General features: G+C 41.9%; 1 protein-coding gene across 1 annotated transcript in view; it reads left to right on the top strand.

Moving 5' to 3' along the window:
• Window positions 1-27470, top strand: part of SLC22A15 (solute carrier family 22 member 15) — an 83934-nt gene that overhangs the window by 909 nt on the left and 55555 nt on the right. The window contains exons 2-4 of the mRNA XM_030203888.1: window positions 209-412; window positions 4324-4456; window positions 18093-18257. Of these exons, the coding sequence (XP_030059748.1) occupies window positions 209-412; window positions 4324-4456; window positions 18093-18257 (502 nt within the window). The remainder of the gene's footprint in view (window positions 1-208; window positions 413-4323; window positions 4457-18092; window positions 18258-27470) is intronic.

The following is a 27470-nucleotide window of genomic DNA, read 5'->3' as shown; positions in this document are numbered from 1 at the left end:
TCATAATTATAGCTTGTCAGGAGGTTCTCTGCGCCTTCCCACCCCCCCTCCCCCCCAAAAAACAAGAACTTATAGCTTTAAATGGAGGTGGGGGGAGTACTTTTAAGAGAGTTGTTCACATATTGTAACCGGCTTTGAGTTGTCAGAACCTCTCAGCACTGAGCACTAATTAGTAATGGCAATACTTCTCTGCCTTGTTTTTTCCTAGCTCTATTCTGCCATGGAAGCAATCCTAATTGCGCTGGTGGGGGCAGTGCCACCATACTATTGGGACCATGGAGGGCTGGTATTTAATACCAGTCAGCCAGCAAGTGATGACCCTGCTTTCCTTGACTGGTATCGGACAGCAAATGCGAGCGAGATACGCAGGCATGTGCACTTTAATGGCACCATCACATCCATTGCCACAGAGGTAATAAAATCAGAGTAGACATTTAATGTAAACATGGCTGGGCTGGTGTTAGGGGTTGGCAAACAGGGGGTAATTACCTTGGGCCCCCATACCATAGGGGGCCCCAAACCTGGCTCAAGATAAAGGAGGCATAGGCTGAAGGCTAGCTTTTGGGCCTTCGCACCGGTTTCTGTCCTGGGCTCCTGAATGTCTAACACCAGCCCTGTGACTGGGCTATTAGGGTTTTAATTTTTACCAGACTCAAATGGAAAGTAAACAAAACCAAAAATCAAAAGCCTGCATTGTGTAAGTATAATATGGGACAGAACACTGTGTACTTTGTTGAGTAGGTGTCATTGAATACATGTGAGCGTTTTCAGTTCTGTGTTGTCACTGGTAACTGTAGATGTTATGCTTTGAAATGGCCTATCCTTTTGTGTGTGTTATAATATTGGGGGGTGAAGGCTTCTGAATGCTTCTAGTCAATAAGATATAAGGCGAGAAGGCACACAGCTGTGTTCAAAATTTTGATGTTGACTAATGTTTTTGGGGGGGTTATCTAGGTTTTTTTTTAATTTCTAGTTTTCATACATTTCAGAGTAATAGGGTAAATTTTTCAGGTCTCTGCCAGATGTATCCCTAAAACCAAATGAACAAACCCTATGCTTGACCCTGTGCTTACACTTTGGAGAGGCCATGTATTTTTCTTAGTAATATTAAAGTGATTTTTTTTTTTGGTCCAGAAGATTCTTCTTTCTCCTGTTTCTTCTCCCCCTTCCCATGCAGTCAGTACCAGTGTTGGAGCTCTGATCCCATGAGCCTTTATTTGCAACTACCTGGGGCTTCTTCTGGAGCTCTGTATCAGCCACCAGATGTTGCCCTTAATGATAAATGTGCCTGTCCCCCCCCCCCCCCGCTCCCTTACGTCTCTAATACTGTCCTCATAGCTACCCGAGCTTCGCTTTTGAACATGTTTTGCTCAGTCTATCCATCCATACATGTGCAGAAATGTTATCATGCAACATTGAATGGAAGGCTTAGTTAGGGCAAATCAATGACTGGCTAGGTTCTAAGTAGCTAGACCCATGGTAGTGGAAGGTCAAATGCAGGTGTCAATTCTTAGCTCCTGCTGGTGAAGATGGGCCAGATAGTTGAGATTCATATGCCAGTGAGAATCTGCCACTACCTGCTGGTGGCACAGTGTAGCAAAAAGCTAGCAGGGGTGCCTAGTTCTCACTTGCAAAGATCGGTCCTGGACCCCATCAGTTAAGTGCAGTGAAGATGCATCCTGACACAGCAGTGGGTAAACTGAAGATCAAATCAAGAGAGAGAGAAAGGGAGGGAGGGACAGAGGGAGGGAGGGTTAACCCCTCCCCCCCCAAACAAGGAGACTCCTACCACCTCACTCATACACATCATCATCTCACATAACCCATTGGCCTCACACTCTACCATGCTTTCACAATACTATATTGTTTCTACCTGTGGAATTTTACATTGATGCATATACGTTCCATGCACTCCTCTGCATAGTGCTCTTTTGTGCAATGCATTTAGGTCAAATGTTTTCCACCTCTGGAAAACAGGAAGTCTGTTGCCTGGCAGACTGTGGTGCATTTTGTAGGTAATGGCCTTTGCCTCTGGAAGGGGTTGCATGATTGTTTGCAAATGAATTGATAATAAAGAGGAAGCCTTTTTCCAAGCCATACTCAACATGGAGAACTTACTTGTACATTTGTGGGGGCACAAAGAGAGGGGAAAATATTACATTAGCTTACATTTTTAAGAATTGTTTCATAAAAGTAGAAACAACTTCTTCTTGCCGTCTTCGCTCAATTTTCCTCTGTACTATTTGGTTATACCCACTAATAATTTCAATGAAGCAGATGCTTACCATGCCTGCAGGTGTGGCTAAAGGAGGATTATTTATAATATTTATGCATAAAACTGTACTAAATCATTTTACAGTACTTTTTAAACAAATACACAGCCAACTAAAGTCATCCCTGTGAGTGATAACCGTGTTCATCTGCAGTAATAATCTTGAAGGGAGATCTATGGTACTCCTCCTTTTAACCCAAATGCCTTTGCTAGCTGGGCTGTTAGACTGTGGAGTTCTTACACTTGCATTCATGTTATCCATTCATTGTTTTGCGGGCAGTTTGGAACCTTGTTTCAGCTTCTCTTGCACTGTGAGACCAATGCCGGTTGCAGAACTGCAGCTAGCAATTGCTGCCACACTTGGAAGAGCTGAGTGAAGAACTGTTTAGCACACTTGCCATCTGCTGCCGCCAAACGATTGCCTGCACTTTGTGAGTCATTCAGAAAGGTAGGCGCATCTGTAGCCCACAAGGATGAGGAATAAAAGGCTGTGCTGACAAAAATGGGAGATTTTATTCCTGTCTCTCTCAACATAATGGAAGTTGAATGGTGTTGCCTTTTTGAAGTCAATTGGCTTTTTTCCCTACCAGTTGTAATTCAACAGCCCAATATGTCAGCATAAATAATAACACTGCATAACTGACCCAAATTGCTCATGAATCAAGCCATCCACCTTTGTTGATATCATTAAGCCTGCAATAATAGGCTGATTTTAATAAATAAGGGTTCTCAGAACTCTTTTGTGGATAACAGCAGTTATATACTAAATGACACTACTGAAATCTTCACACCCCTGGGTGGTAGATCCTAAGATGTAGAGATCCTCAATCCTAATTTTTAAAATAATTTTAGCTGCAATCAAAATTCACAACTTTTCATGTAGATTGTCACAAAATAATATTCCCCTTTGGTGCCTTTAGCATATGAACAATGCATACAGGGGCCCTTTTACTAAGCTTCATAGGCGCCTACGCGCACCCATCTCATGTCAATTTGGAGTTACCGCCCGACTACTGCAAGGCCCGGGCAGTAATTTCATTTTTTATGGACGTCCACTACGTGCGCAGGAAAATAAATTTTATTTTCCTGCGCACGGCAGAAACCGGGCGGTAATCGTCATTTTATGCATGTAGACGATTATTGCACAGTTACCACGTGAGACCTTACTGCTAAGTCAATGGCTCGCAGTAATGTCTTGGACCCAAAATGGACGTGCACCAATTTTTATTTTGCCGCACGTCCATTTTCAGCAAAATTGTATTAAAAAGACCTTTTTCACAGGTGCGCTGAAAAATGGATCTGCGCAAGCCCAAAATACGTGCCTTCACTAATGCAGCTTCCTTGTGCACAACACACATTCTTTCTTATTGACACCCATTGTTGAACTACATCCAGCATGTCATGAACTATATTTAATTAAAACAGTCGTTAACATTAGCTGTGTAACTCTTGTTAGCAATTCATGAGATGTCATTTTCAAAATTAATGGGACATATCTAAGCAACTTTCATAGCGTTAGACACACAAAATAGTGCTTGTGATCAGCATCACATTGTTTGTTTTATATTACAATCCATTATTTTCAATGTAAATCATCCCGGAGTCCAATAATTTGAGTAATGCGGTGTGGTATGTTACCGCTCTTATCTGTGACTGTTCTGAGAATCCTTAATTTAGTGAGATCAACTTGTAGGCTGGAGTTTCTCAACCCAGTCTTCATGTTTTCAGGATGCTTACAATGAATGTGTATGAGATAAATTTGCATGTTCTACCTCCATTGTGTACAAATCTCTCTCATGCATATTTATTGTGAATATTCTGAAAACCTATGGTTGGCTGTGTCCTAAGAACTGGGTTGAGAACCACTGTTCTAGGCTGATATCAAAAAGGTTACTGTCTTGATTCATGAACTGTGGTCAGTTCTGCAGTGTTTTTGAAGTGTTTAACATCAATTACTGTATATGTTGTTCAGTTCAAAAAGTAATTCAACCATGGATCCTTCCTTGGTATCCCCTCAGATTCTTTAAAATTTTTGCTTTTTTCTTCCTCAGTGGTATTTAATTGGTGACACAACATATGAAATCAATGCTGCCAGCTCATTCTACTTCACTGGTGTGCTAGTAGGTGTGATGTTGTTTGGCCAGCTGTCTGATCGTTACGGAAGGAAGAAAGTCTATCTATCAGGTAAAAAACTTAGAGGCTTGCAAACTGGTGAACTGCAGAAAGGAAAAGAGAATAGAAATTTTGTCATTCAAGAAAATATTTTGTGCTTAGAATTCAAGATGCTTGGTGCTTGTGTTGAGACTGGTGAAAGTTCTTCTGTATTGTGTAACATAAGCAGATGGTGAACTGGTGTACATTGCCCAGGGTTTTCTTCCATTGCTAACAGTAGTAAAGGGATTACTTACTTTTTGTAACAAACATAAGCAAACAGCAGCAGAATAGGTTTATTTACATGGTAGTTCCTGTTGTAGAAAGTTGTTCCTTGTTTCTGATATTTTTGATTGTTCTGCTAGTTTGCACAATGCAGATGCACTCATAGGAGTAAGGCTGCTTTGGGCTGAAACATTGTCTGAACAGGTAAAGCAAACAAGGATTCCGCATTAGGTTGGCTTGAGTCTCGCTGCCCTTGTATAGAATTACTAGTCCAAGTTACTCAGTTGCCTACCAGAGAACCTCCAAAATGCACATCAGTTACAGAAAATAATTGGTGGTTATTGTTATGAGAGGCATTAGTACTCTAGCAGTCAGTTACAATCTGTAGAACATACCATCTCTTGATCTCTCAATGCAGAGAGTGATGTCTCATGTCTGATGGTTCAAAGTAGACAGGGCAATTTCCGAGAGGCATATTGTATTCCATGTTCACTCTGTCTTGATTACACATTATATAAAAAGGAATGATTATCCTGGGAAACTAACTGGTGATGATGTTATCAGACGTTCTGCTGCTTTAAGAGTGTCTCAGTTCTTTTAGGTCTTTTAACACTTTGACCTCTTCTTTTCACCTGCTTTGTTGTATCAGCCCTTCTTAGAGAGTTAATGGAAGGAAATATTTTCTTATATATGACAGATAGTAAGGAGCCCTCGTAAATCTCAATGACTTCTTTCTTACCTTTTGCAAGTGCTGCACTGACCTGCAGTTCAGAGCTTTAAGATATAGTCATGCATGATAATTTCAGGTTGGCCGTGAGGTAGCTCCGTCTTGGTGTTGATTTTATTTTTGTTAACAGCTTAGGTGTTCTAAGGGAAAAGTGGTTTCTCAGATAGCATGCAGGCCATTAATATTCTCATCTGGGTGACATTATCCAGAGGAGCCCAGAGCAGACTCTGTCTAGTGTATATAGCTACTAGAAAATTCTAGCAACATCCCATCACGCATGTGCGGGTTCCTTCATGTCCAACATATGAGCACAGGTTCTTCAGTCTGGGTTTCTTTGGAACTGGGAGGACTTATCTTTGCGGTCTCCCTTCAGTGTTTTTCAATGCTATCTTTTCTGTGCCTTCCCATGTGGGTTTTCTTTGTAATCTTTCATTTTTTCAAAAATATATTTCTAGTACCTTTATTTTCTTAAGTTTTTTTTGGTCCTTCAAGTTATGTGTGTGTGGTTTTTTTTTTTTGTTTGTTTTTGCCCAGCTCTTTAGGCTCCCTTTTAGGCCTGAGCATCAGCCTCAGTTTGAGCCTTGCCCCTTTTTGTCGCTCAAAATTGAGACGTAGCTGCGATTCTTTTCTCATTGTCTAAGAAAACCCCCCAGTGATTTCAAAAGATGTGCCCAATGCAGTCAGATAATCTCAGTAATGGACCTGCAGAATTGGTGCATCAGACGCGTAGGCCCTAACCACCAGGATAACGCTTTTTCTCTCTGTTTAAAAATCCAGTTGAGAACAAAGATGTTTCATTGCGTCAGGTCCAGCAAGAGAAACATTTTGGCTCCTAGTGTCAGAGGCCTTTCTCCATTAGGAGGAAGGTCTTTTGTATGCATATCTTCCGATACCTCTTATAGAGAAGACTTTCTGCTGAAACTAAAGCAAGATTGAGGAACTGTTATCCTAATCGCCCGTACTGGCTGAGGCAAATCTGGTTCACACTTCTTCTGGAGTTGTCCTTGAAGAACCATGGAAATTGGAGTGTTTTCCGACCTTCATAATGCAGAACGAGGAGTCCCTTCTGCATCCCAGCCTCTAGTCCCCAGCCCTAATGGCCTGGAGGTTGAAAGCATAGAATTTCAGCCCTTAAATCTGCCTGAAGATGTCTCCAAAATCTTGCTTGCTTGTTTGCTTCTAAGAAAGATTCCACTAAAAGGTGTTATTCTTTTAAATGGTGGAAGTTCACTTTCTGTTATGAGGGCAAGGCTCTAGATCCTCTTTCTTGCTGTACACAAAAACTGCTTGAATACCTCCAATATCTCTGAGTTTGGTTTGAAAATCAACTGTGTAAGAGTAAATCTGTGTAGGGAATAGGCCCATCTCTGGACATTCTCTAGACTCTAGTTGTTGGATTCATGAGAGGTTTGATGTTGACAGAGCACCCTGTCAAACCTCCTACTGTGTCATGGGATGTCAACGTCAGCTGATGAAAGTTCCTTGTGAGCCGCTTGACGCCTGTCACCTGGAAAGTTGTATTTTTGGTGGCAGTCACTTCAGCTCACAGTCGGTGAGCTTCAAGCCCTAGTAGCTAATCCACCTTCTACAAAGCTTCATAACAGCAGAGTAGTTCTTCATACACACCGTAAGTTCCTTCCTAAGGTAGTGTCGGCATTCCATCTTAACCATTCAGTTGTTCTGCCAACATTCTTCTCAAAACCATATACCCATTCTGGCATACTACATACCTAGACTGTGAGCGACTTTTTTTTCTCTTTTGTTTAATTTAAAATTTCTAAAATGTACACAACTGATATATACAAAAAGAATACAAGAATGTGAAATTGAAATATAGAAGAAATCATTTTCATCATAACCATCTAGCCCTACATCAAGGGAAGAGGAAATTACAATAGTAAAGAAGAATATTAAGCAAAATAATTAGGTCCTAAAACTATATTACATCATGGTGTTACAATGTAACATTTACCTCACCAGTCTAAGACTTTTTTCTTATGACCTTTAAGAAATTGTTCCTATTCTAACGAATCCCGCAAAATCTTTACCTTGAAAAGAAAGTAAACATTTACAAGTATACATACATTGCAATGGACATTTTATTTCTTATTTCCTTGTCCCTTATTGTACCCATTTACCCCTACCTTACCTGACCCTTTTTCTAATTGTATTTGTTTAATACCTACCGTACTTGGCGTTCACCATTACGGTATTTTGTAAGCCACATTGAGCCTGCTAGTATGTGGGAAAATGTGGGATACAAATGTTACAAATAAAATATTTCAGAAAAAAAGCCCCTAGGGCCAACTATTCTAGATTTAAAAGCTAAAAAAGCTTTACTTCTAAGTTCAATTGCCTTAGAAAGTTTGGGGGGGAAAAACAGATCTTTGCACCACAAAAAAAAGAAAAAAAATCTTTTTTCTGAAAATAATGTTTCAAAATCAGGGACTTGTCCTTTTCATCGCTAAAAGTTACCAAAAGAGTATGATCCTAGTGCTAAGAACATCTTAATTATCTTCAAGAAAGGCAGTTAAATCTATTTCTGAAGAAACTAATTGATCCACACCCTGATGATCCAACTTGGTCTTACGTTTATCAGATAAATAATAGCAGTTAGAAACTGGTGTAGTATCAGCTGCAGCTAAACCTAGAATCTCCTTTAAATACTTCCTAAGCAAAATCTCAGAAGATAACAAATATATACAAGGAAAATTCAGGAAATGTACATTCCTCACTCTATCATTTTCCATCATTTCTAACTTATGGCTGAGACAGAAGTAGCTTTTCATCTGATATGGTTACCTCCTCTGGAGGTATTCTGTCCCCTGCAAATTCTCAGTACCCTAAAACAATTCAACTGCCTTCCAAAAAAAAAAAAAAGCTTTCAAGCATTTCTTGAACTGCTGAAATGTTGTTGTTGTTTTTTTTTTTTCTGTCTTATTTTCCCCGGGAGTTGATTCCATAACTGAGGAGTACACTAAAAAAGGCACTATTTTTAGTAACAAATAAATGTGCTTTAGCAGCACTGGGTTGAGTCAACTCCACCCTCGTAGGCCCAGTTTTGTTATGTCCCAGGCTGGCACCTTCACAACTAGCTTATATAAGGTTGGTTGACTGCAAGGCCTCGATACTTCAAGTCCCTGTTGTCCTGCCATTGTTTTTGGTAAGCCTGGTAACTAGGGATTCCTAGATGTGAGAAACCAAAGTTACTCACCTGTAGCAGGTGTTCTCTGAGGACTGTAGGCCAAATAGTCTCACATACCCTTCCACCTCCCCTAGGAGTTGTATTCCTTCAGCTATATTATCTTACTAAGGAACCTGTTCTCATGTGACATTCAGGAAACCACCTGTGTATGTGGATGGGACGTTTCTAGAATTTTCTAGTAGCTGTATATGCTAGGCAGTGTCTGCACAGGGCTCCGTCAGATGACATCACCCAGATGAGAAAATACTGGACAGGCCAGGACCAGGCAGACTTCTGCAGTCTATGTCCTTGAAATGCCAAAGAGACAATGATGAAGTATTTTATATCACATTCACTGTGGGTTTAATCATGACTTGATAATGAATATGACTGTTGGGCAGATTGAATAGATCGGTCAGGTCTTTTATCTGCCATCATTCATTTACTATGTTATCAGGCTCATTTTTGAAAGAGATGGACATCCACCTTTCGACATAAATTGCCACTTGGATGTCCATCTCTCAGAGACGCCCAAATCGGTATAATGGAAAACACGATTTTGGACACATCTAGCGGAAGTCCGTCGCAAGGACGTCCAAATCTGAGGGGGGCGTATCGGAGGCGTGGCGAAGGCAAGACTTGGACGTCTTTAAGCGATAATGGAAAAAAAAGCAAAGACATCCAAGACTAAAACTTGGACGTTTTCACTGTCTCTAACCTATATATATATATATATATATATAAGAGAGAGAGAGAGATCCTATATAATAATTTGCACCTCCAACGTTGTACATCTGGATGCCTGGGTTCGTAACATCCATTCCCACTCATTGCCCCGCCCTCGCGTCAAAACGTAATGACGTCAGAGGGCAGAACAATGAGGGGGAAGGGAACAGTGGAGGCGAGATGATGTCAGGAGGAGAGAATCGCGGGACATCGAGGGGACGGGAGGACAGAGTAAAGGCGCCCCGTATAAGAGGCTCGGGGAGGTTATGCCTCCCCAGCTCAACCAGGACCTTCCCCTGGCTGCTGCCCCCCCCCCCCCCCAAAATGCAGGGCTGCCTGGGGGAGGGAGCTGAGGGAGGGCAGGGAGAATCGCTGGACATGGATGGAAGGGCAGAGGGAGAGAAGAGATGGCTAGAATTGGAGAGGAGGGCAGGAGGACAAGAGATCGCTGGAGAGCAGGGGAGAGAGATCACTTGCAACTGCTTCAGAGTACATATAAATGTGTGCATTACTGAGAACAGTTTTGGAAGTCTAGTTTATATTTTAAAAAAGGGTTAGATATTGGTCATGTGATGTGATGCTCGGCAGCGAGAGTGGCTCACAAAGAGAAGACGCAAGGGAAGACTGCGGAGGATAAAATTGCGGCGCCCTCGAGCCCAGCCGGACTCAACAGTCTCCTCAGCGTGGGTAACAGAGATTACCTCCTAAATGACAGTGGTATTGGAAGATCTATTAGAAAGGCGCTTGTCCCCGATCGATTCAAAATTGGGATGTATGCAGGCTCAGCTGGAAGAACTATCCAAGGAATGCAGGGCGTTTCAGTTGAGAACAGCCGAGGTGGAAGACAGAGTCATGATTGTGGAGGAAACACAGAGCACGCTACAAAAAAAGTTAGCTATGTTGGAGGAAAAGGTGGAAGGATCTTGAAAATAGATCCCGCAGGAATAATCTGCGTCTGGTGGGCCTTCCGGAGTCCTTACCTGATAAAAACTTGGTGAGCTTTCTGGAATGGTGGCTAGCTGAAAAGGTGCAGTTGCCGGCAGTGGCCCGTTGAGGGTGGAGAGGGCGCACAGACTAGGGCAGCGGCAAGCGACACAGTCTAAACCGAGAGTGATCATTTTGCGGATTTTGAACGATGTTCACAAACGAGCCATAGTACAAGCACTATGAGGAGGGAAAACGCCGCAGTATGATAACCAGAAGATTATGTGCTTTCAAGATTATTCTGCGGGAGTGGCGGCTCAACATAGAGCGTTTTCACCCATTTGCTCTAAACTATTCGCTCTTAAAATAAAGTTTGCTTTATTGTATCCGGCGACCCTCAAGATCACTCATAATGGAACAGTCCAGTCATACACCGCAGTGGAAGGAGCCCGGGCTTTCCTGCAGCACTTAGAGACTTCGCTAGAACAGGCGGGGGACACTTGAGTTAACAGAAGCTGTTGTTTTGACTACACTAAGGAGAAAGGTCTCATGCCTTACAGGAGAGTGTGATGGGCGTAAAGCTGTTAGCTCCTCTCCACCCATCCTCTCCCTTATGGATTATTATTTTTGTTGGATCTCCTGTGATCACCCTGAAAAGAGAGTTGACAGAGGCTTGTGGTAACGTAGCAGCAATGGGATTGCTAGCACTGGTCTCCTTTTGTTTATTCTTCATTCTGTTTTTTTGAGTTGAATGGATTATGCATAGGGATAGGCTGGGTGCTGGGATAGATGTGGACTTGCTATATGGACTGGGGAGGAGGAGAGAGGAGACAAGTGGTTTGTCGGGGGAGGAGAGTGGGGTGGGCATTTTGTCAAGCCGTTGCACGGGGATGTGTATGTTGGAAAGGGGAAGACCGGGGGGGGGGGGGGAGCGTTAAATGTGACCGCTCCATTGGGAGGAACTGTAAGAAGGGGGCAGGGAGTTCTGGGGAGGGGGAAGAGGGTTGGGGTGGGGTGGGGTTAGGGAGAGGGAGGTGGGAGTTCAGAAGCTATTGAGTGATGTAAGCAGAGACACGAGGGAGATGTGTGGGTGGGTGGAGGATGGAGGCTGGGACATCCTCCCCTATTGTGTAATCCACGTCAAGTCACTAACAATGTCTGTGGGTTAGGCATGGTGCAAATGGTGACATGGAATGTGGGTGGGATAAATTCACCCATTAAAAGATCCAAAATCCTGCAACAATTACATAGACACAAAATTGACATAGGACTATTACAGGAGACACATCTTAATGCATTAGAACATGCGAAGTTGAAAACTTGGTGGGTAGGAGAATGCTTGGCAGCGGCATCCCAGGGGAGTAAGGGAGGGGTGGCAATTTTGTTTAAAAAGGGTTTGGTGGACCAAGCCCAGATAATAAAGCAGACCCAGAGGGTCATTATATATTAGTTCAAGCTGTTATTAATCACCTTACAGTATATATTTGTAATCTGTATGCCCCCAATCAATATGACAAATTTTACCAGACCCTAATTAACTTGTTAATCTCAAAAGAACATTCCCCCTTGGTGGTGGGTGGAGATTTTAATGCCTTGTGGGACCCTGCAGTAGATCGCTCAGTACCAGTGCAGAAGTCTTTATACTATACGAATATGGGCTTGCTTTGAGTCACCTTTTGGATCTAGTGGACGTATGGCGGGAGTTACATCCCTTTGATAAAGATTATACTCATCTGTCTAGGGCACATGCAGCACAGGCACGCATAGATTATCTGCTGGTATCCAGAGAGGAGTTTGGTAGGGTGAGAAAAACAGAAATAGGACCTTATGCCATCTCAGATCACGCATGGGTCTGGATGGATTGGACTCTGGGGCCTTCTAAGGCACACACTAGTAGATGGAGATTCCCATTAGAGTTATATAATGATCCAGCACTTAAAGAGCGGCTATTGAACAAATGGGAAAGCTGTAAGTTAACAAATGTTGAACATGTAGAGGACCCGGTGCTATATTGGGAAGCTGCCAAGGCATTACTTAGGGGGGGAAATTATAAGCTACTCCCATTATATGAGAATACTACGGCTGGGGGCGCTTTTACGGGAGGCCTGGCAGCGGTATGGGCAATTTCATGTAGGGACGGATTGGCAAATACTGCAGAAATACAAACCACTGAATTCGCTTCTGCATCAGTGAGCGGTTAAATCACAAACATATTATCGGTATCAGCTTTATAGATATGGCAATAAAGCAGGAAGGTTGCTGGTGCGGCTGGTAGGCGCGCGAGGGGGGGTACAGAACATTATCTCAATTCGGAATAGTAAAGGGCAAGTTGTTCATACAGATGAGGGTATTTGTGAGGCCTTTTATAATTACTATGGTAAGCTTTATAGGGAACCCGCAGACAAGGGCATTACAGGAGACTTGTACTTGAATAACATCGGTTTGCCTTCACTTAGTCAGAAGGAGAGGGAGGGTTTGAATGCTCCAATCTCAGAGGATGAGGTGGCAGTGATGATAAATCAGTCCATTACTGAAAGCACCTGGAATTGACTGTTTTAGGGCAGAATTCTACAAATTGATGGGCTTGGAGATCATCCCCCCCTTACCAATCTTTTCAGTAAATGTGTGGACGAGGAATCGTTGCCTCCCTCTCTAGAAATGGCTTAGCTTATAGTATTACCTAAGCCAGGTAGAGACCTCACAAGCATAGGCCCAACTGTTTGGGGAAGCTAAAGGGGGCGGGTTAGGGGTGGGGCCAGGGGTGGAGCTTAAATCCATAATTGTCTGATAACACACAGAAAAAATAAATAAAAATAAAAGTCACAATACCTTTTATTAAATTTAGATATTATGTATCTTATGTCTAAGAATAAAGTGGTTGCTCAAAGCATATTCTAACCACAATCGCTCAACTGCAAAACACTATGCACAACTTTGTGCAAAAACACACTCAGAACCTTACTGTACCATAAATATTACACTGGGCAGAACCTAATACACCAATATACCACCCATACGGAAAATACAGACTGTCAACAATATGAAACAAGGGATCATATCATCACAATTCTCATGTAGAGCCACAAAACACCCTAATTCATGTTTAATGTGGGATAAAATGCCATAAATAAGTAAGTAAATGTAAACTTTTAATGTTGAGCACCTGATTCTCAAAGTGGACTTATTCCAAACACTATAATGAAAATAAAATGATCTTTTCTACCTTTGTTGTCTGGTGACTTATTCTGATCATGCTGGCCCAGTATCCGATTCTGCTGCTATCTGTCCTTAGGTGTCAGTGCAAGTCTCTTTGGTATGAACTGCTCATGTGCAGGTCAGGAAGTCATCCTCGTTAAATATCTCCCTGGCAACCCAGGACACCTCCAGCCAACCCCCCCTGCTCTCCCAGCAGTAAGATAAACAAATTAAACCATAAACCAATTTCTACAACTGGTTTCACAAGGCTCCTGCTGTGAGGATTGAGGTAAATCAACAATTTAAACCCCCCAGAGCAGCGGGATTCCACAGCTGATCCATCCTGCTGCAGCAGGGGAGGCTTAGCCTCCCCAAGCCTCTTATACGGGCGCCTATGCTCACAAGGCCGGAATCTTTTCGGCCTATATCACTTTTGAACTATGAGGCTAAGCTGTTTGCTAAAATAATGGCGAGCCGCCTGGCTAAGGTTTTACCTAATCTGGTGCATGAGGCGCAAGTGGGTTTTGTGGGAGGCCGAATGGTAGCTAAGAACTTGCATACCATTTTGTCAACTTTGGAGTGTAGGGGCCGGAGGGACTTCCAGTCAATTCTTATCAGGTTCGACGCTGAGAAAGCCTTTGTCCGGATACACTGGGAGTTTCTTTTTGCCTCTCTGAAGGCTTATTGGTTTTCAGGCCGATTTGTCTCAGTTATTAAGGCACTATACGCCAATCCTTGGGTGAAGGTCTCGGTTAATGGACGGGAATCTGAGCCTTTCAGAGTGCTTTGGGGAACATGGCAGGGTTGCCCCCTCTCCCCGCTTCTCTTTGTGTTATCATTGGATCCTTTGATAAGAGATATAATGGAGAATCCCGATATTCAGGGTGTTCAGATTGGCCCTCATTGCTTTAAGGTGGCAGCTTTTGCGAACGATTTGCTGGTCCACTTAAAAAAATCTGAAGACCTCTTTACAGGCCCTGCTGGACTCTTTCAAGGAGTTTGGGGATTTCGCGGGATTTCATCTTAACTTGGACAAATCAGAGGCCCTACCGTCGTCGTCGCAAGTAAAAGCCTTGTGGGGTTCAGAGTTTCCTTTGCTGTGGAATGCGGGTATAAGGTAGTGCTTAGGGCATATATGGCTGGGGCACAACTGGCGCATGTGGGGGGCAAGGGGAGAATTTAATTGTTCCAAATGTACACAGTCCATTCACACTTTTGCACATGATTTTTGGGGATGCCCAAAAATTAAACTCTTTGAGAGCAAATTAAAAGATTCTTGAGTCTGCTTTTGGCATTGGAGGAATCAGATCCATTTATTGGCATCCTGGGAGGCGAGGGATGAAAGAGGGTCCCCCAAGAGGTGTAAATCCTTTTTGGCAACTTGGAACACTTACCTGCAGACTTTGAGTCCCCGGGAGTCGGTCTTCTGCTTAACAATATGAGATAGGTATGTGGTATGTTATTCTCGCTCAGAAATGTCGAGAGCTGAGTCTTGATAGCTTCTGAAAGGTTGGGGAGTTTGGGTTTGTAGGAGGGGTGGGTGGGGTTCTCTATATGGGGGGTGGGATGGGGGAGGGGATAGTAGGTTTATGGCTGAGCCAGTGGTGAATGTATTTGTTTGGGTAAGATGTTTTGGGAAAGCTGTCAGTAGGGGGAAGGGGGTAGATGGGGGGAGGGGAGGGAAATAAAAATAGGAAAATTGCTGATGAAGGTTTGGATGCTCTCTATTTTTCTATTGCGTTCAGTCGGCAAATTTGTATTGTTATCTATTTAACTGGATGGTTATGTTCGATATGTTGAATTTTCAATAAAAGTGTTGAAACATAAAAAGGACATCGATTATCTAAAAAAAAGGGGTTAAATAGGCTTCCAAAGCTGTTCTCAGTAATGCGTACATTTATATGTACTCTGAAGCAGTTGCAAGTGTGTGAGCTCTCTCTATCTATCTATCTATCTATCTATCTATCTATCTATCTATCTATCTATCTATCTATATATTAAATCACATGTTTTATACAGTACTTGCATACATCTATATCCATGGAAACACCTGTGTATGTGGATGGCAATTTTATAACAGGTCACATCGGTGGGGAGGACAAGTGGATGCTTATGTATCTTTTTTTTTTTTTTTTTTTATATAAAATTGCCCCACAAAAGCTGCTGAAAATGCAGCTAAACCAAAAGATGTAAATGTTCTTACCTATTTTATAAAGTACATGAGTAAACTGTGACTCTACCTGTGTTCTACCCAAAATCTATCCCAAATGTGCCTATACTTTGGTCATGTGAAAATACATGCGTTCTTCTCACTGCACATATTTTTCATGGTTGGGGGGGGGGGGAAAGATTTTATAAGCAGCATGTTATGTATCTATACTTGCATATATGTGCAGAAAAACCTTTATAGAATTACCCCTATATGGAGGCGTATTTTTGAAACACTTAGACTTACAAAGTTACGTGGAGGAGCATTTTCGATATGACGTCAAAGTCCGACTTTGGACTTTTTACAAAAAATATTTTAAAAAACGAATAGAAAAGGTAATTTTCAAAAAAAAAGTCTTGTTTTTTTGTTTTCGAAAATACTGTTTCTAACAAGGTTTTGTGCTTTGGATGTGTTTTTATTTTTTTGTTTTGGTTTTTTTGATCCGTTCTAGAAAAAAATAAAAGTCCAAGTGAAAAATATAGAAAATCAAGCCATTGGGGTGTGGGAGGGACCAGCATTTTTATATTTTTTATTTATATAGAAAAATGTAGAAAATCAAGCCATTGGGATGTGGGAGGGGCCAGCATGTTTATATTTAATTATTTATCTAATATAATAATTTGCTCCTCCAACATTCCAGTTTGTCTCGCTGGGATCGTAACCACCTGCTGACATCACTCCTCCAACGTTCTTCTCCAGCGTTCTCCTCCAACGTTCCAATGTGTGTCACTGGGATTGTAACCACCTGCTGACGTCACTCCTCCAACGTTCTCCGTCCCCCCCTCCCTCCCAGTTCCATGGGACCCTGGAACTGGGAGGGAGGAACGGAGGGACAGAGGGAAGGGGGACCCTGGAAATGGGAAAGAGAGAGGGGGACACTGGAACTTTGGGGGGGGGGGGGAGGGAGGGAGGGGGGCCTGGAACTTGGAGGGAGGTGGAGGGGCAGGGGAGAGATGCTGCACATGGATGGATGGAGGGGGCAGGGCACAGAGGACGTTGCCTGCATATGGATGAATGCAGGGGAGAAAGCATAATGCAGGGGAGGGAGGGGACCCTGGAACTCAGAGGCAGGGAGGGGACGACCCTGGAACTCGGAGGGAGGGAGGGGGGACCCTGGCACACACTCTCATGCTCACACACACACTCTTTTTCTCACAGACACACTCGCACCCAGTCTCACTCTCTCGCTGTCGCACACACACACTCACACATTCACTCTCTCTCTCTCTCTCTCTCTCTCTCTCTCTCTCTCTCTCACAGTCACTCTCACACATACTCTCTCAAACATACACACTCCGAGGAAAACCTTGCTAGCGCCCGTTTCATTTGTGTCAGAAACGGGCCTTTTTTACTAGTATATTATACAGCTCTAATGAGAGAGAATACAGAAATTGGAAAATCAAAAACATAAGCAAAATAACAATATTGTCATTGACCACAAATATATACTAATCAAACTTGGTCCAACTTAGTTAAGCAATTTGGATGCAAGATATTAAGAAATTGTTTTGAACACACTTCTGATGGACTTCATAGAAAAACGACTAAAAATTGGTTTTGAACATATTAATTTGCATGTTTTTGTGAGAAAAATGTCCAAATGCTGCTTAATGCCACTTTTTAGACGTTTTTGTCTTTCGAGAATGAGCTCTATAGTAACCTGTGGAACTTTGTAAGTCTAAGTGCTTTGAAAATGAGCCCCATTGTGTAACAGTTGATGTTTTTCTGGTGTGTCTATATTATGTGCACATATAACCTGAAAACTACATTACATTTGGGCTTATATCCCGCTAACACCTTTTCAGTTCTAAGCAGTTTATAAACATAAGGATATAGAGATCAGAACATTCCTCTGAGAATTACAGTGGTTGCTTTGGAGACGAGCAGGAATCTAATTATAATACATATTTCTTAAATAAGAAAGTTTATATCTTCTTTTGAAACATGAGATATGATTGTGAAGGAGAAAATGTTCTGGCAAAATATTTGATCCTGAATTGCAAAAAGTTGGATCAACCTAACTAAAATTTCAATAAAGTAGCTGCTGTTAGGAGAAAAACTGGAAGAATGAGTCACAAAATCTTATTTTAATTTAAGAATTTACATTCCACCTTTCAGAAGAATTTACAAAGTAGGGCACAGCATTTGTGTTTTCATATTTTATGTTATGTATATGTATACATAACACACAAAATATAATTTAAAAAAATCCAGCCTTAATCTGTAATTTTAAAGACTCCCTTTTGCAAAATATACTTATTGTCTGAACAGATGTATTTTCTTCTTGTCGCTTTATAACAGTGTACTGTACTTTTCTTTATTGTTCTGATGATGATGTTCAAGAAAAGACCTTTTTTTTTTTCTCTTGTGTTTGGGTTAGATATCACCCTGAAATTGGAATACTGTTTTGTTTTGGATTTTTTTTGGTCTCACTTTTAAAGGTGGTGTTTGAAATCATGTCTTGTGCTTCCCTTTCCAGGTCTTGTCCTGGACATCCTGTTCTCGCTAGCAAATGCGCTCACTCCATCTTACCTGTTGTTCGCAATTTCGCGCTTCATGGTGGGCGTAATGAATGGAGGAATGTCGTTGGTAGCTTTTGTGTTACTGAATGAATACGTTGATGCCTCCTACTGGGCCTTAGCAGGTACCACTTCCATTCTGATGATTCACAGATAGCTGCATATGCTAATGCTACTTAATAAACCTCTGTACAGTATTAATCATGGCCTAACCCCAGTAAAATCCAATTTTAATTTGAGCACAAGGAGAGTGTGGCTTGATCAAGGTTACTTCTAAACTTTTTCTCCTTTCTCACCTTCGTCTCTCTGTAAGTTCTCTCTGATGCACCCATCAGCTATTGTTAACTGAGGAAAGAGACTTTTTAAGATTCATCATTAGTACCTGACGCACATATCACAGAATAATTGAATATTTTGAAAGGTCTCATCCTGTAACTGGACAAACAAAATGTTGTTCTGTATTTATTCTAGTATGTATTAGCTTTTAAAGTCTCTCATAGCTCCATCAGATGAGATCATCATATTGAAAATAACAAACAAAAAAGCAATAATTACATTGAAAATAGTCCAATGTAAATTGATAGCTTAACAATTGTGCAACACAGAGTATTTTTTTAAGTTTCCTCATCAAGATAGAAGTGTGCAGTCTTATATACTGGTTAAGTAATATAACTTAATATTACATCATGCATTTAGACTGGGGGGAAGGGAGAAAGAAATTTTGGATTTAGCTTATTCCTTTTCAGGAGTAGCTCAATTCAAGTACAATAGGCATTTTCCTAAATTCAAAGGGCTTAGTCTTAATTTTGTGCCTGAGGTGATGGAGAGTCAAGTGACTTGTCCAAGCTCACAAGGAGTGGCAGTGGGACTGAACCAGGCTTCCCTGGTGCTCAGCCCCTTGAAACCCTCTGTCCTCTCTGTAATTATTGTACAGATATTTGGACTATTTTGTGAAAGAGATTTAACCCACCAAACTTTTATTGCTATGTTAATAAAAGCACTAGACCTAAAAAGGGAAGCAAATTGTTTTGTGTTGGTTCATCGTAGTTTGAGTGTATGAAAACAAGTGCTGAAAGTTTGCCATCAGTTGTATGATAGCAGCTCAGTCTGAGAGCTGCACTTCACAGGCAGTGTGGATGCTCTTGTGGTGTAAGAGAACATAAGCGTTGCCATACTAGGACTGACCAAAGGTCCTTCAAGCCCAGTATCGTGTTTCCAACAGTGGCCAATCCAAGTCACAAGCACCTGGCAAGATCCCAGAACTGTATAACAGATTTTATGCTGTGTATCCTAGAAATATGCAGTTGATATTCTCACACATTTGGGCAGGATAGCAGCTTGGCTTCATGGGGTGTTTTGTTTTTTTGCTTTGCACACCCAAGACAAAATCACACCTTGAACTGAGGATTCACCATTAAAAGACCAGTGTTCCATGTTGGCTTTCTGAAATAGTGTACAATTGATAATACCAACCATTGTTCAGTCGCACACCAGATCAGCTCTGAGAAATCATATGGTTTGTTTATAGTGGATATAGCTTTATAAAATATCCATAAACATTCCTGATGTAGCTAAATAATTGTTAAACGGAGGAGAAAAAGCCTCACATGATAAGAGAACACTCCGTCATTGGTAAACCAATATTAGGGAGGTCTCTTAAATCATCATGGGTAAAAACCTCCTTTCTTTATTCTAAAGGTATGGCTACTGCTCAAAATACTTCAACAAATGAACTGTCTATATATTTAATCAACGGATCATGCACTTACCTTTTTTGCTCAACAGTCTATTAGACACCCTCCACGGCCCGACTTTGGCCTAAGTTTCGAATCCTTCATCAGGGTCCTTGGTGTCTGACTTTCAAGATCTGTTGAGAAAGCACAAACAACATCAGCTAATTTTTTAGAACATAACTTCAGAAATTACTCAACTTCATAAATCTTACAGGGTGCTCCGTGATCTCTTCACTCCTACTCAGCACTGCTCAAAACATGGCCGCGCTTTATCTGTGTTGACGTCAGACGCCTTTGATTAAACCTTCTAAGCTCTTTTCTGAGATTTAGATTTGTTTATAGTGGTTATATGATCCCCTCTGGTAACCACCTAGTCTCAGAGGAGGCTATAATATGTGGAAATTCTTTCTTCAACTTACCATAAGAAATATATCATTTGGATAAGTGGGGTAATAGGGTTTCTGCCTTACACCCACCCCAAAATATAATGGACCAGCCACCCCCAAGATATGGGGTAACAGAGAAGACAGAGACTATGTTTCTTCGAAGGGAAAAGTCTTTATTCCTTACCAATTTTAAATAATAACAAAGCAATCAGGCAATAACAAATAGCAATTTATTATGAGAGGGGGAGAGAGACCAACGCTGTAAAGATTTACGCACTGTTGATCATCTCAGCCTCTGACTAAATACAGTACAACAGTGCCTTATATACAGTGGATTGGGCATCAATTCCCTCCCAAATCATACAGCCTTGCAACTTCAGCTAATTTCTGTCTTACTGCATTGTTTACATAGAATGGAACACACTATCTGAATGTTTATGGAACACAGCATCTTATAACAAGTCCAAGGTTTTTTTTACAGGAGATTGTAGTCACTATTTTGCTACAGGAATCTCTCCAATCTTATCATTGTTTTGTCTAGTAACCTCAACGCATCTTCACTTTCAAACTGTGTACATTCTTGTCCTTGTGATGTGTAGTCAGTCAACTCTGTCAGGGAGGGGACGAGCGCTCTTTGCTGGATCAGCATGACCTTGAATGTACAGCTTTCAGCAGAAAGTAAAGATGCAGCTCTCAGGCATTTTCAGTTTTGAGCCTGTAATTATGCAGTTCATGGGTCATAACTGACCTGTCAGTGGTCAGAAAAGTGCAAATCAATTCAGGTTTCAGAACCTTAAAGCAATAAGAGACACCAGCAGTAATTAAACCTACAGGAGCTCCTCTTTAAGAGCATGCATAGTCAGGTACTCTTCTCCATTCTAGCTACTCTATGAGCCCTAGAATGTGGGAATTAATGAGCAGCACTTATAGTCATGCCCCACATTCTACAGCACTTGAGAATATGCACTGATCACTAATTGTGATTTACTTTGTTCGTTGGGAGTGGCTTGTACTAAAAGAGTTCTTTATGTCCATATATAGCTGCCAGGGTTACTAGCATAGCAGGCTGCTGTTACTACATTGACTTCTTTCTTCTGCACTAGTACTACAGAGGGAGCCGGTCCATTTTGAAACATGTATGTTTGTGCCCCCCTTTTGATTTTAAATTTTGTAAGAGAGACTAATGGGTCTTTCCTTATTGTCCCCCAAATCAGTTCAGAAGTCGCAGGCTATGCCCATCAACCATATCCCTTAAGGATGCAGTCCTAGATTTTCAGTATTTCTTTGCCTCCAGTGCAGGGCAATGGTGCTTTCTGCAGTTTCTGGGGGTTTTTTTTTTTTTGGCTTCTTGGAGCAAAATGTCTACTAAACTTGAAGGAAATCTGCACTAAGAAATTAGTTGGAGGTCTCGAAGTCTCTTTCCTATTTCTCCCTCCTACTCCAGGAGGGGTGTGGTGTTGAGTTGCCTCCAGACTATGCATCTGAATTTGACTCTTGGTCCAGTATTCTTACCTTCATACTAGTTGAGTATTGGGAGTTTGTTAATGGAGATTGTTGAAACCAGAGGGCAGTACTCAGTGGTGCTGAGCTCCTTCCCTCCTCTCCTCACCAGCTGCCATCCTGAAGACTGGCTCTGTGGAGGCTTCTTTCTATGAACAGCAAGTGTACTGTCTTTGCTTGCTTTTGTTCTCTCATTCTTTGACTGTCTAGTGTGTCTTTTTATCTTTCAGATGCAGTTTCCTCTTTGCTGCCTTTCTTCTCAGTTCTGTACTTAATATTGTGGCAGCGCATGGTTTTTCTTCTAGGTGTTTTTTTTCTTCTTCTTTCAGTTATTAGTGAGCGAATTGGTTTACAGAGCAATGGTGATACCATTTGTCCTTTGCTTTATCCCCCCCCCCCCCCCCCCCCCCCGAATTTTCAGCTGCTTCACTTCTACAACTTTTCGAGTATGCTGTTTCCATATCTCTCTCATGGGTTCCATTGCAACCAGGTCAGAAGTGTAGATCTAAGCTTTCTTGGGCTAGCTGCAGATTCAGTTTCAGAATTCCAGTATACTTTACTTTTTCGTTCTGTTTGCAGACCTTTTTGTCTGTGCACTTGTTTTCTCCCTCATGTGAGGGTAGTTTTCCTTCTGAGGGCGGTGGTATTGGAGTTGTTAATGGCCTCTTTACAACACGTTTCTCCCTGGTATAGTGCCATTGCCATAGGGTTGGGAGTAGGGTTGCCAACTAGACCCAGATTCGCCCGAAGGGTTTGATCCAATCCTGGCCTTACCCCAATGCATGCAGGGACTTGTAGCCTGGCTTTTCATAGGGAATTCAATGGGGAAATCAGAACCACAAGTCCCTGCATGCAATGGAGTAGGGCCAGGACTGGATCAACCCTATCTGGCAAATCTGGATCTAGTTGGCATCTCTAATTGGGAGCCTCTGAAAAGGTTCAGTTTTGTTCTGGGGAATAACTAGAATTCCACCTGAGCCAGCAAGAAAGCCCAGTGGCCTGATAGAGAAGGCACTGGCTTCTTAAATCTGGTGTTGTAGATTCAGGTTCCAACTAATCCAGGCAAGAGGAATAAAGGCTAGTGCAAGGATAAACACTAGTGAAAGAATAAAGGAAATATACCGGTTAAACTTAAAGAGAAATAGAAGGCAGTAAGGCTTCTTTATTTCATGGATTTTTTTTCTTTTTGAAATTAAGAACCTTCTGCTGTGATCCTTTGGTTTCCTGATAGTGTCCATATTAATTTCGTATCTTCCTGGGGTCTATCTACCTAATGTTTCCTTGGTATGCCCCTAGTCCCCTCGGTTTTTAGCTCAGAGCTATTAATAGTGATTAATCATCTATTCTGGAAGTTTCTTTGGTTCATATTCTGAGTTGTGTGGTGTTTTTTTTTTAAATCTTTTCCTTGCTGCTTCCTCTTTTCCTTATCTAGCACAGTAGAAAGGTGAGGGCTATTTGTCCTACCCAGTTTTGTGCTGCCTGCATCTAGTGTGTGTGTTCTTGTATTACCAGGAAAATTATTTCTCTTGGCAGTAGCTGCCTTCTTCATTTCGCCTATATGCTCTCTTCGGTCTGTTTCCTATTTTTAACAGTATAGCCTTTTGCTACAGATTTCTCCCTACCACAACAACTTATTCTACAGAGCTACTAGACCCACATTTTTCAACCATTGTGCTGTGGGTGTTGAGGGTCAGTTTTCTTGTCTAGTGGTCGGCAGCAGCGAGCAGAGAACAATGATTCATACAGCCAGCTCACGCCAACCCCGGAACCTTCTCTCTGACTTAACTTTTTTTTTTTTTTGTTACATTTGTACCCCGCGCTTTCCCACTCATGGCAGGCTCAATGCGGCTTACATGGGGCAATGGAGGGTTAAGTGACTTGCCCAGAGTCACAATTTGCTGCCTGTGCCTGAAGTTGGAATCGAACTCAGTTCCTCAGGACCAAAGTCCACCACCCTAACCACTAGGCCACTCCTCCACTCCACTCCACTCCACTTTCTGCTTCTGCATAGGTGTAAAGCATCAGAGAGAAGACTCCAGGGTTGGTTTGAGAAGGCTGTATGAAATACTGCTCGATGCCGCTGATGGCTACAGACAAGAAAACTTTTAAAAAGGTACACTGGGGGGGGGGGGGGGGGGGGGTTGTAAAGAGAGACAAGGGGAGATGTCTGGTCACCAGCTGGAGAGGAGATAGGAGGGAGAGATGCTTAACTATTTGTTGGGGGGGGGGGAAGAGAAGGTAAAATGCTGGATCAGGTGTGGGGGTGTGCCTTCAGTTGGTACATTCACACTGAGACTATTTCTATTGACCCCTGAGGCAGGCGCTGTGGAGCACCAAAACACGGCCTGTGTCGGGTCATTCACAATAAAGACTGTACCATTGTTCCAGTTATGACGGCCCTTTTGTTCTTTGTTCTGTTGTATTCTGTGTACTATTGGACCCTCTCTTTTTTTGCTGCTTGAAAATTTTAGTGCCATTAGATGAAAGGTTGAAAATCTCTGTACTAGACACATGCAACGCTGTACACAAGAACATGTAAGATACAGTCCCTGCTCAATAGAGCTTACAATATATTCAGACCAGACAGGTCAAATAAGGATTGTCCTCATAGACTCTCTTGTAATTGACCTAACTGTCTCAGCTGTCTGTGCCCCCATGAACTTAACGGTACTTGTTTTCTCAATTCACTAGTCATGACCTTGTCTCAGCTACGTTTCCCTTCTCAGATTTATAGTTTATTAATATTGTATTTACCTGTATGCTGCTTACTGGAGAACATAAACGTTTTAGTTATTACATTTGAAGAATAAACACCTTTGGTTTACACCTATTGGTTGTTTTTGGAACTTTTCTTTGGTGACGTCCACTGTTGTGTTTTTCTTTTTGCTTTGCTACTTTTTGTGGAAGGATTGGTTTTAATTTAAAAATGAAACAGAAAAGAACAGAACTCCTGTATATGATGGTAAAGTACATTCACACACAAAGAAGAAAAAAACAAGCAAAGAAAGTAATCATCAATAAAAAAAAATCAGCAAAGTATACAAAAAAATCAGACCCAATAATCCTCAGGGAGAGCAGTACCAAATGCAGTTACATATAATAATGTGCTTTTAAAAGACGTTTAAAATGCAGGAGATACTGCTGAGCCCACAATGACTGTGGAAGTGCATTCCACAGGAGCCACATAAAAAAAAACAACTCTTTTTTTTCTAGTCATTGCCAAACAAACTTTGCCTAAGGAAGGAACTAAGTTACAATGCATCCGTAGAAAGTAAATTGCGTTAATAATGTAGCCAGGCTTTACTGTACTTAACCTCATGGACTCAGCTGTGCTGGACCTCTCTGACTCAAATGGGCCTTACCTCTTGGACCCAGCTGGGCCCCTCCTCGCAGATTCAGCTTGGTTCTCCTTACAGTTTGACTATGATTAGCCTTGAAAACTTTGCTGTCTTTGGCTTCTCTGTCTTACCTGTTCATGGACTCACTCACCTTTGCTTTCCATCACGGACCTAGCTCTGCTCAGCTCTAGACCTCAGCTGTCCTTAGCTTCACAGCCTCATCTGTGCTTAGCTTTGTAGATTCAGTTCTTCTTTGTTGCACACAGAGCCCTGCTTTGCTCACTGACTCGGGTGGATTTATGGTACAACCCTAGCTATGATGCACCTCAGAGCTTAGTCCTTCTTTTCCTCTAAGTTTCACCTATACTTTTCACAGTTTCAGCTGTATCTGTTTTGTTTTTCTCTTGGATTTGGCTGAACTTGTCCTCTTTTACTTGGCTCAACTACCCTTTCGGACTCTGCTGAGCTTCTCGTCTCGGGCTCCGCTCCACCTACCTACTCAAACTCGGTTGTGCGTACCACAAAGGCTCACATGTTCTTCACCTCAGACTTACCAGTTCTTAACCTCTTGAATTTACCAAATTTAACCTTATGGATGCGGTGGCGTTTTAGCTCGCAGTGAGATTTACCTCTCAGGCTCATCTGTTTTTCTTCTCACAGCCTTAGTTCTGTTGCTTCATCTTGCAGGCTCACTTGTTCTCCTCACACATTTGGATGCCTTTAACCTCACTTATTCATCTCTGAGTTGATCCTCTGTCTCAGTTGAACATTATCTTGCAGGTTCACCTAGGCTGCAACTCTCAAGTTCCATGTATATTATTTGATTTACTGCAAATCATAACAAAAATGTCTATATGGTTTACAAAATCAATAAAATTCCTTATTGGGAGCCTAGCGTAGCCTTAGCTCAGAATGAGCTGGGCTTACCCTCACAAGATAGACTGCTTTTCCTCATATAGCCTCGGAGGTGACTACCCTCGAAGAGCAGCTGAGTTTTTTTTTTAACTTACTTGGGTCCAGACAAGTTAACTTTCACACTCGTTTGGGAGTCCCCTCATAAAATCTTCCTGAGATTTATTTTTTCTTTCTTTCCCCCCCCCCCCCCCCCCCCCCACTTCCCCCAATCCATTATGGGAGCAGCCAAACTAATCCTTGCAGTATTTGCTTGTCTTTTTGCCTTGCAGAGAGAGCTGCACTCTGGCCCCATAATGTTGAATAATGTTGACTGGTCTTTAGCCTTCTGGAATTGCAGAGCCTTGGCCTCGCCCATTTAACTTTCTGTACCCTCATAGAATTAGTTGTGCTTTGTCTAGCCACCTCAGCTGTGCCTTCTCTTCACATTATAAGCTACTCTTCATTCTTATGAGCAGCGGGGCTTGGTGCAAAGTCGGTGACATTTCTCCTCACAGCATCAACAGTACTTTGGTTCCTCCTGTCATTGGAATTTTGGCTTCATATTGATACTTCAGTTTGTCAATATGTCCACACAGACTGTATTTTCTAAGGTTCAACTTCATAGTATTGAATATGCTGCCAGCTGTTCTTTCACCCTCGGCCTCTTAACATCTATAAGGCTTCAGACTTTAATTCTCTGCTTGTATTCTTTCAGTCTTATGGACTTCGATCTATGTGTTTATAGCCTAGCAAGCTCTTATTTGGTGTAACTGCTAGTATTCTATAACTTTCACATACACTCAGCACATAAATGTAGGTGTCTAGAACGAGGGGAACTGTATCCATTTGCTTTTTAAATATTGCAGTATTCTCTGCACAGGTGAGAGAAGTCCTGCAAAGCCATTTATTGAATTAATAAAAGAAGCTAAGAATAGTGAACATAGACTGTGCTACATAGTGGTGACCCTATAAAAGCTCAAACTATAAATGTTATAGCCATCTGGGACAGGACCTGACCGTTGATAAGGCTTTGGACTGGTTAAGACATTCTGTAATACTATTGCTAAATTTTCAGATTTTATGTGGTGATTGTGTCTTGTATTGTTAGGAGCAGCCATGAGACTTGATGTTAACTGGAACTAATATGCTGTGAAAGACACTCTGGGGAGCCCTATCTATTCTGTAGATTTTTTTTTCTTTCTTTCTGTAATGCACAATGACAGCGGCACCATACCATCATCAAGAGGGTCTCCAGTAGTCCTGTTCAGACAAATTGCATCATTAGTTCTTACTCATAAGGCCAAGGCTAGTTAAGTACCTGCTTCTTAGAACACTAACTGAAATGGCCTTTCAGAAATGATGGGCTGTGAAGGCTGTGTTTGCTGTCTCAGCTGCTCATGCCTTTCTGGATATGAGTTGCCTTTAAGGCACAGTCCTGCTGCCAGTGGTGATTTGAGCCGGTTGTATGTGGTTTGCATAAGTTTAGT

Source organism: Microcaecilia unicolor, chromosome 5, assembly GCF_901765095.1.
Source record: "Microcaecilia unicolor chromosome 5, aMicUni1.1, whole genome shotgun sequence".
In the NCBI taxonomy this organism is placed as follows: Eukaryota; Metazoa; Chordata; class Amphibia; order Gymnophiona; family Siphonopidae; genus Microcaecilia; species Microcaecilia unicolor.
The sequence above is the reverse complement of the archived record's forward strand: the minus strand, read 5'-3'. Positions and strand labels throughout refer to the sequence as shown.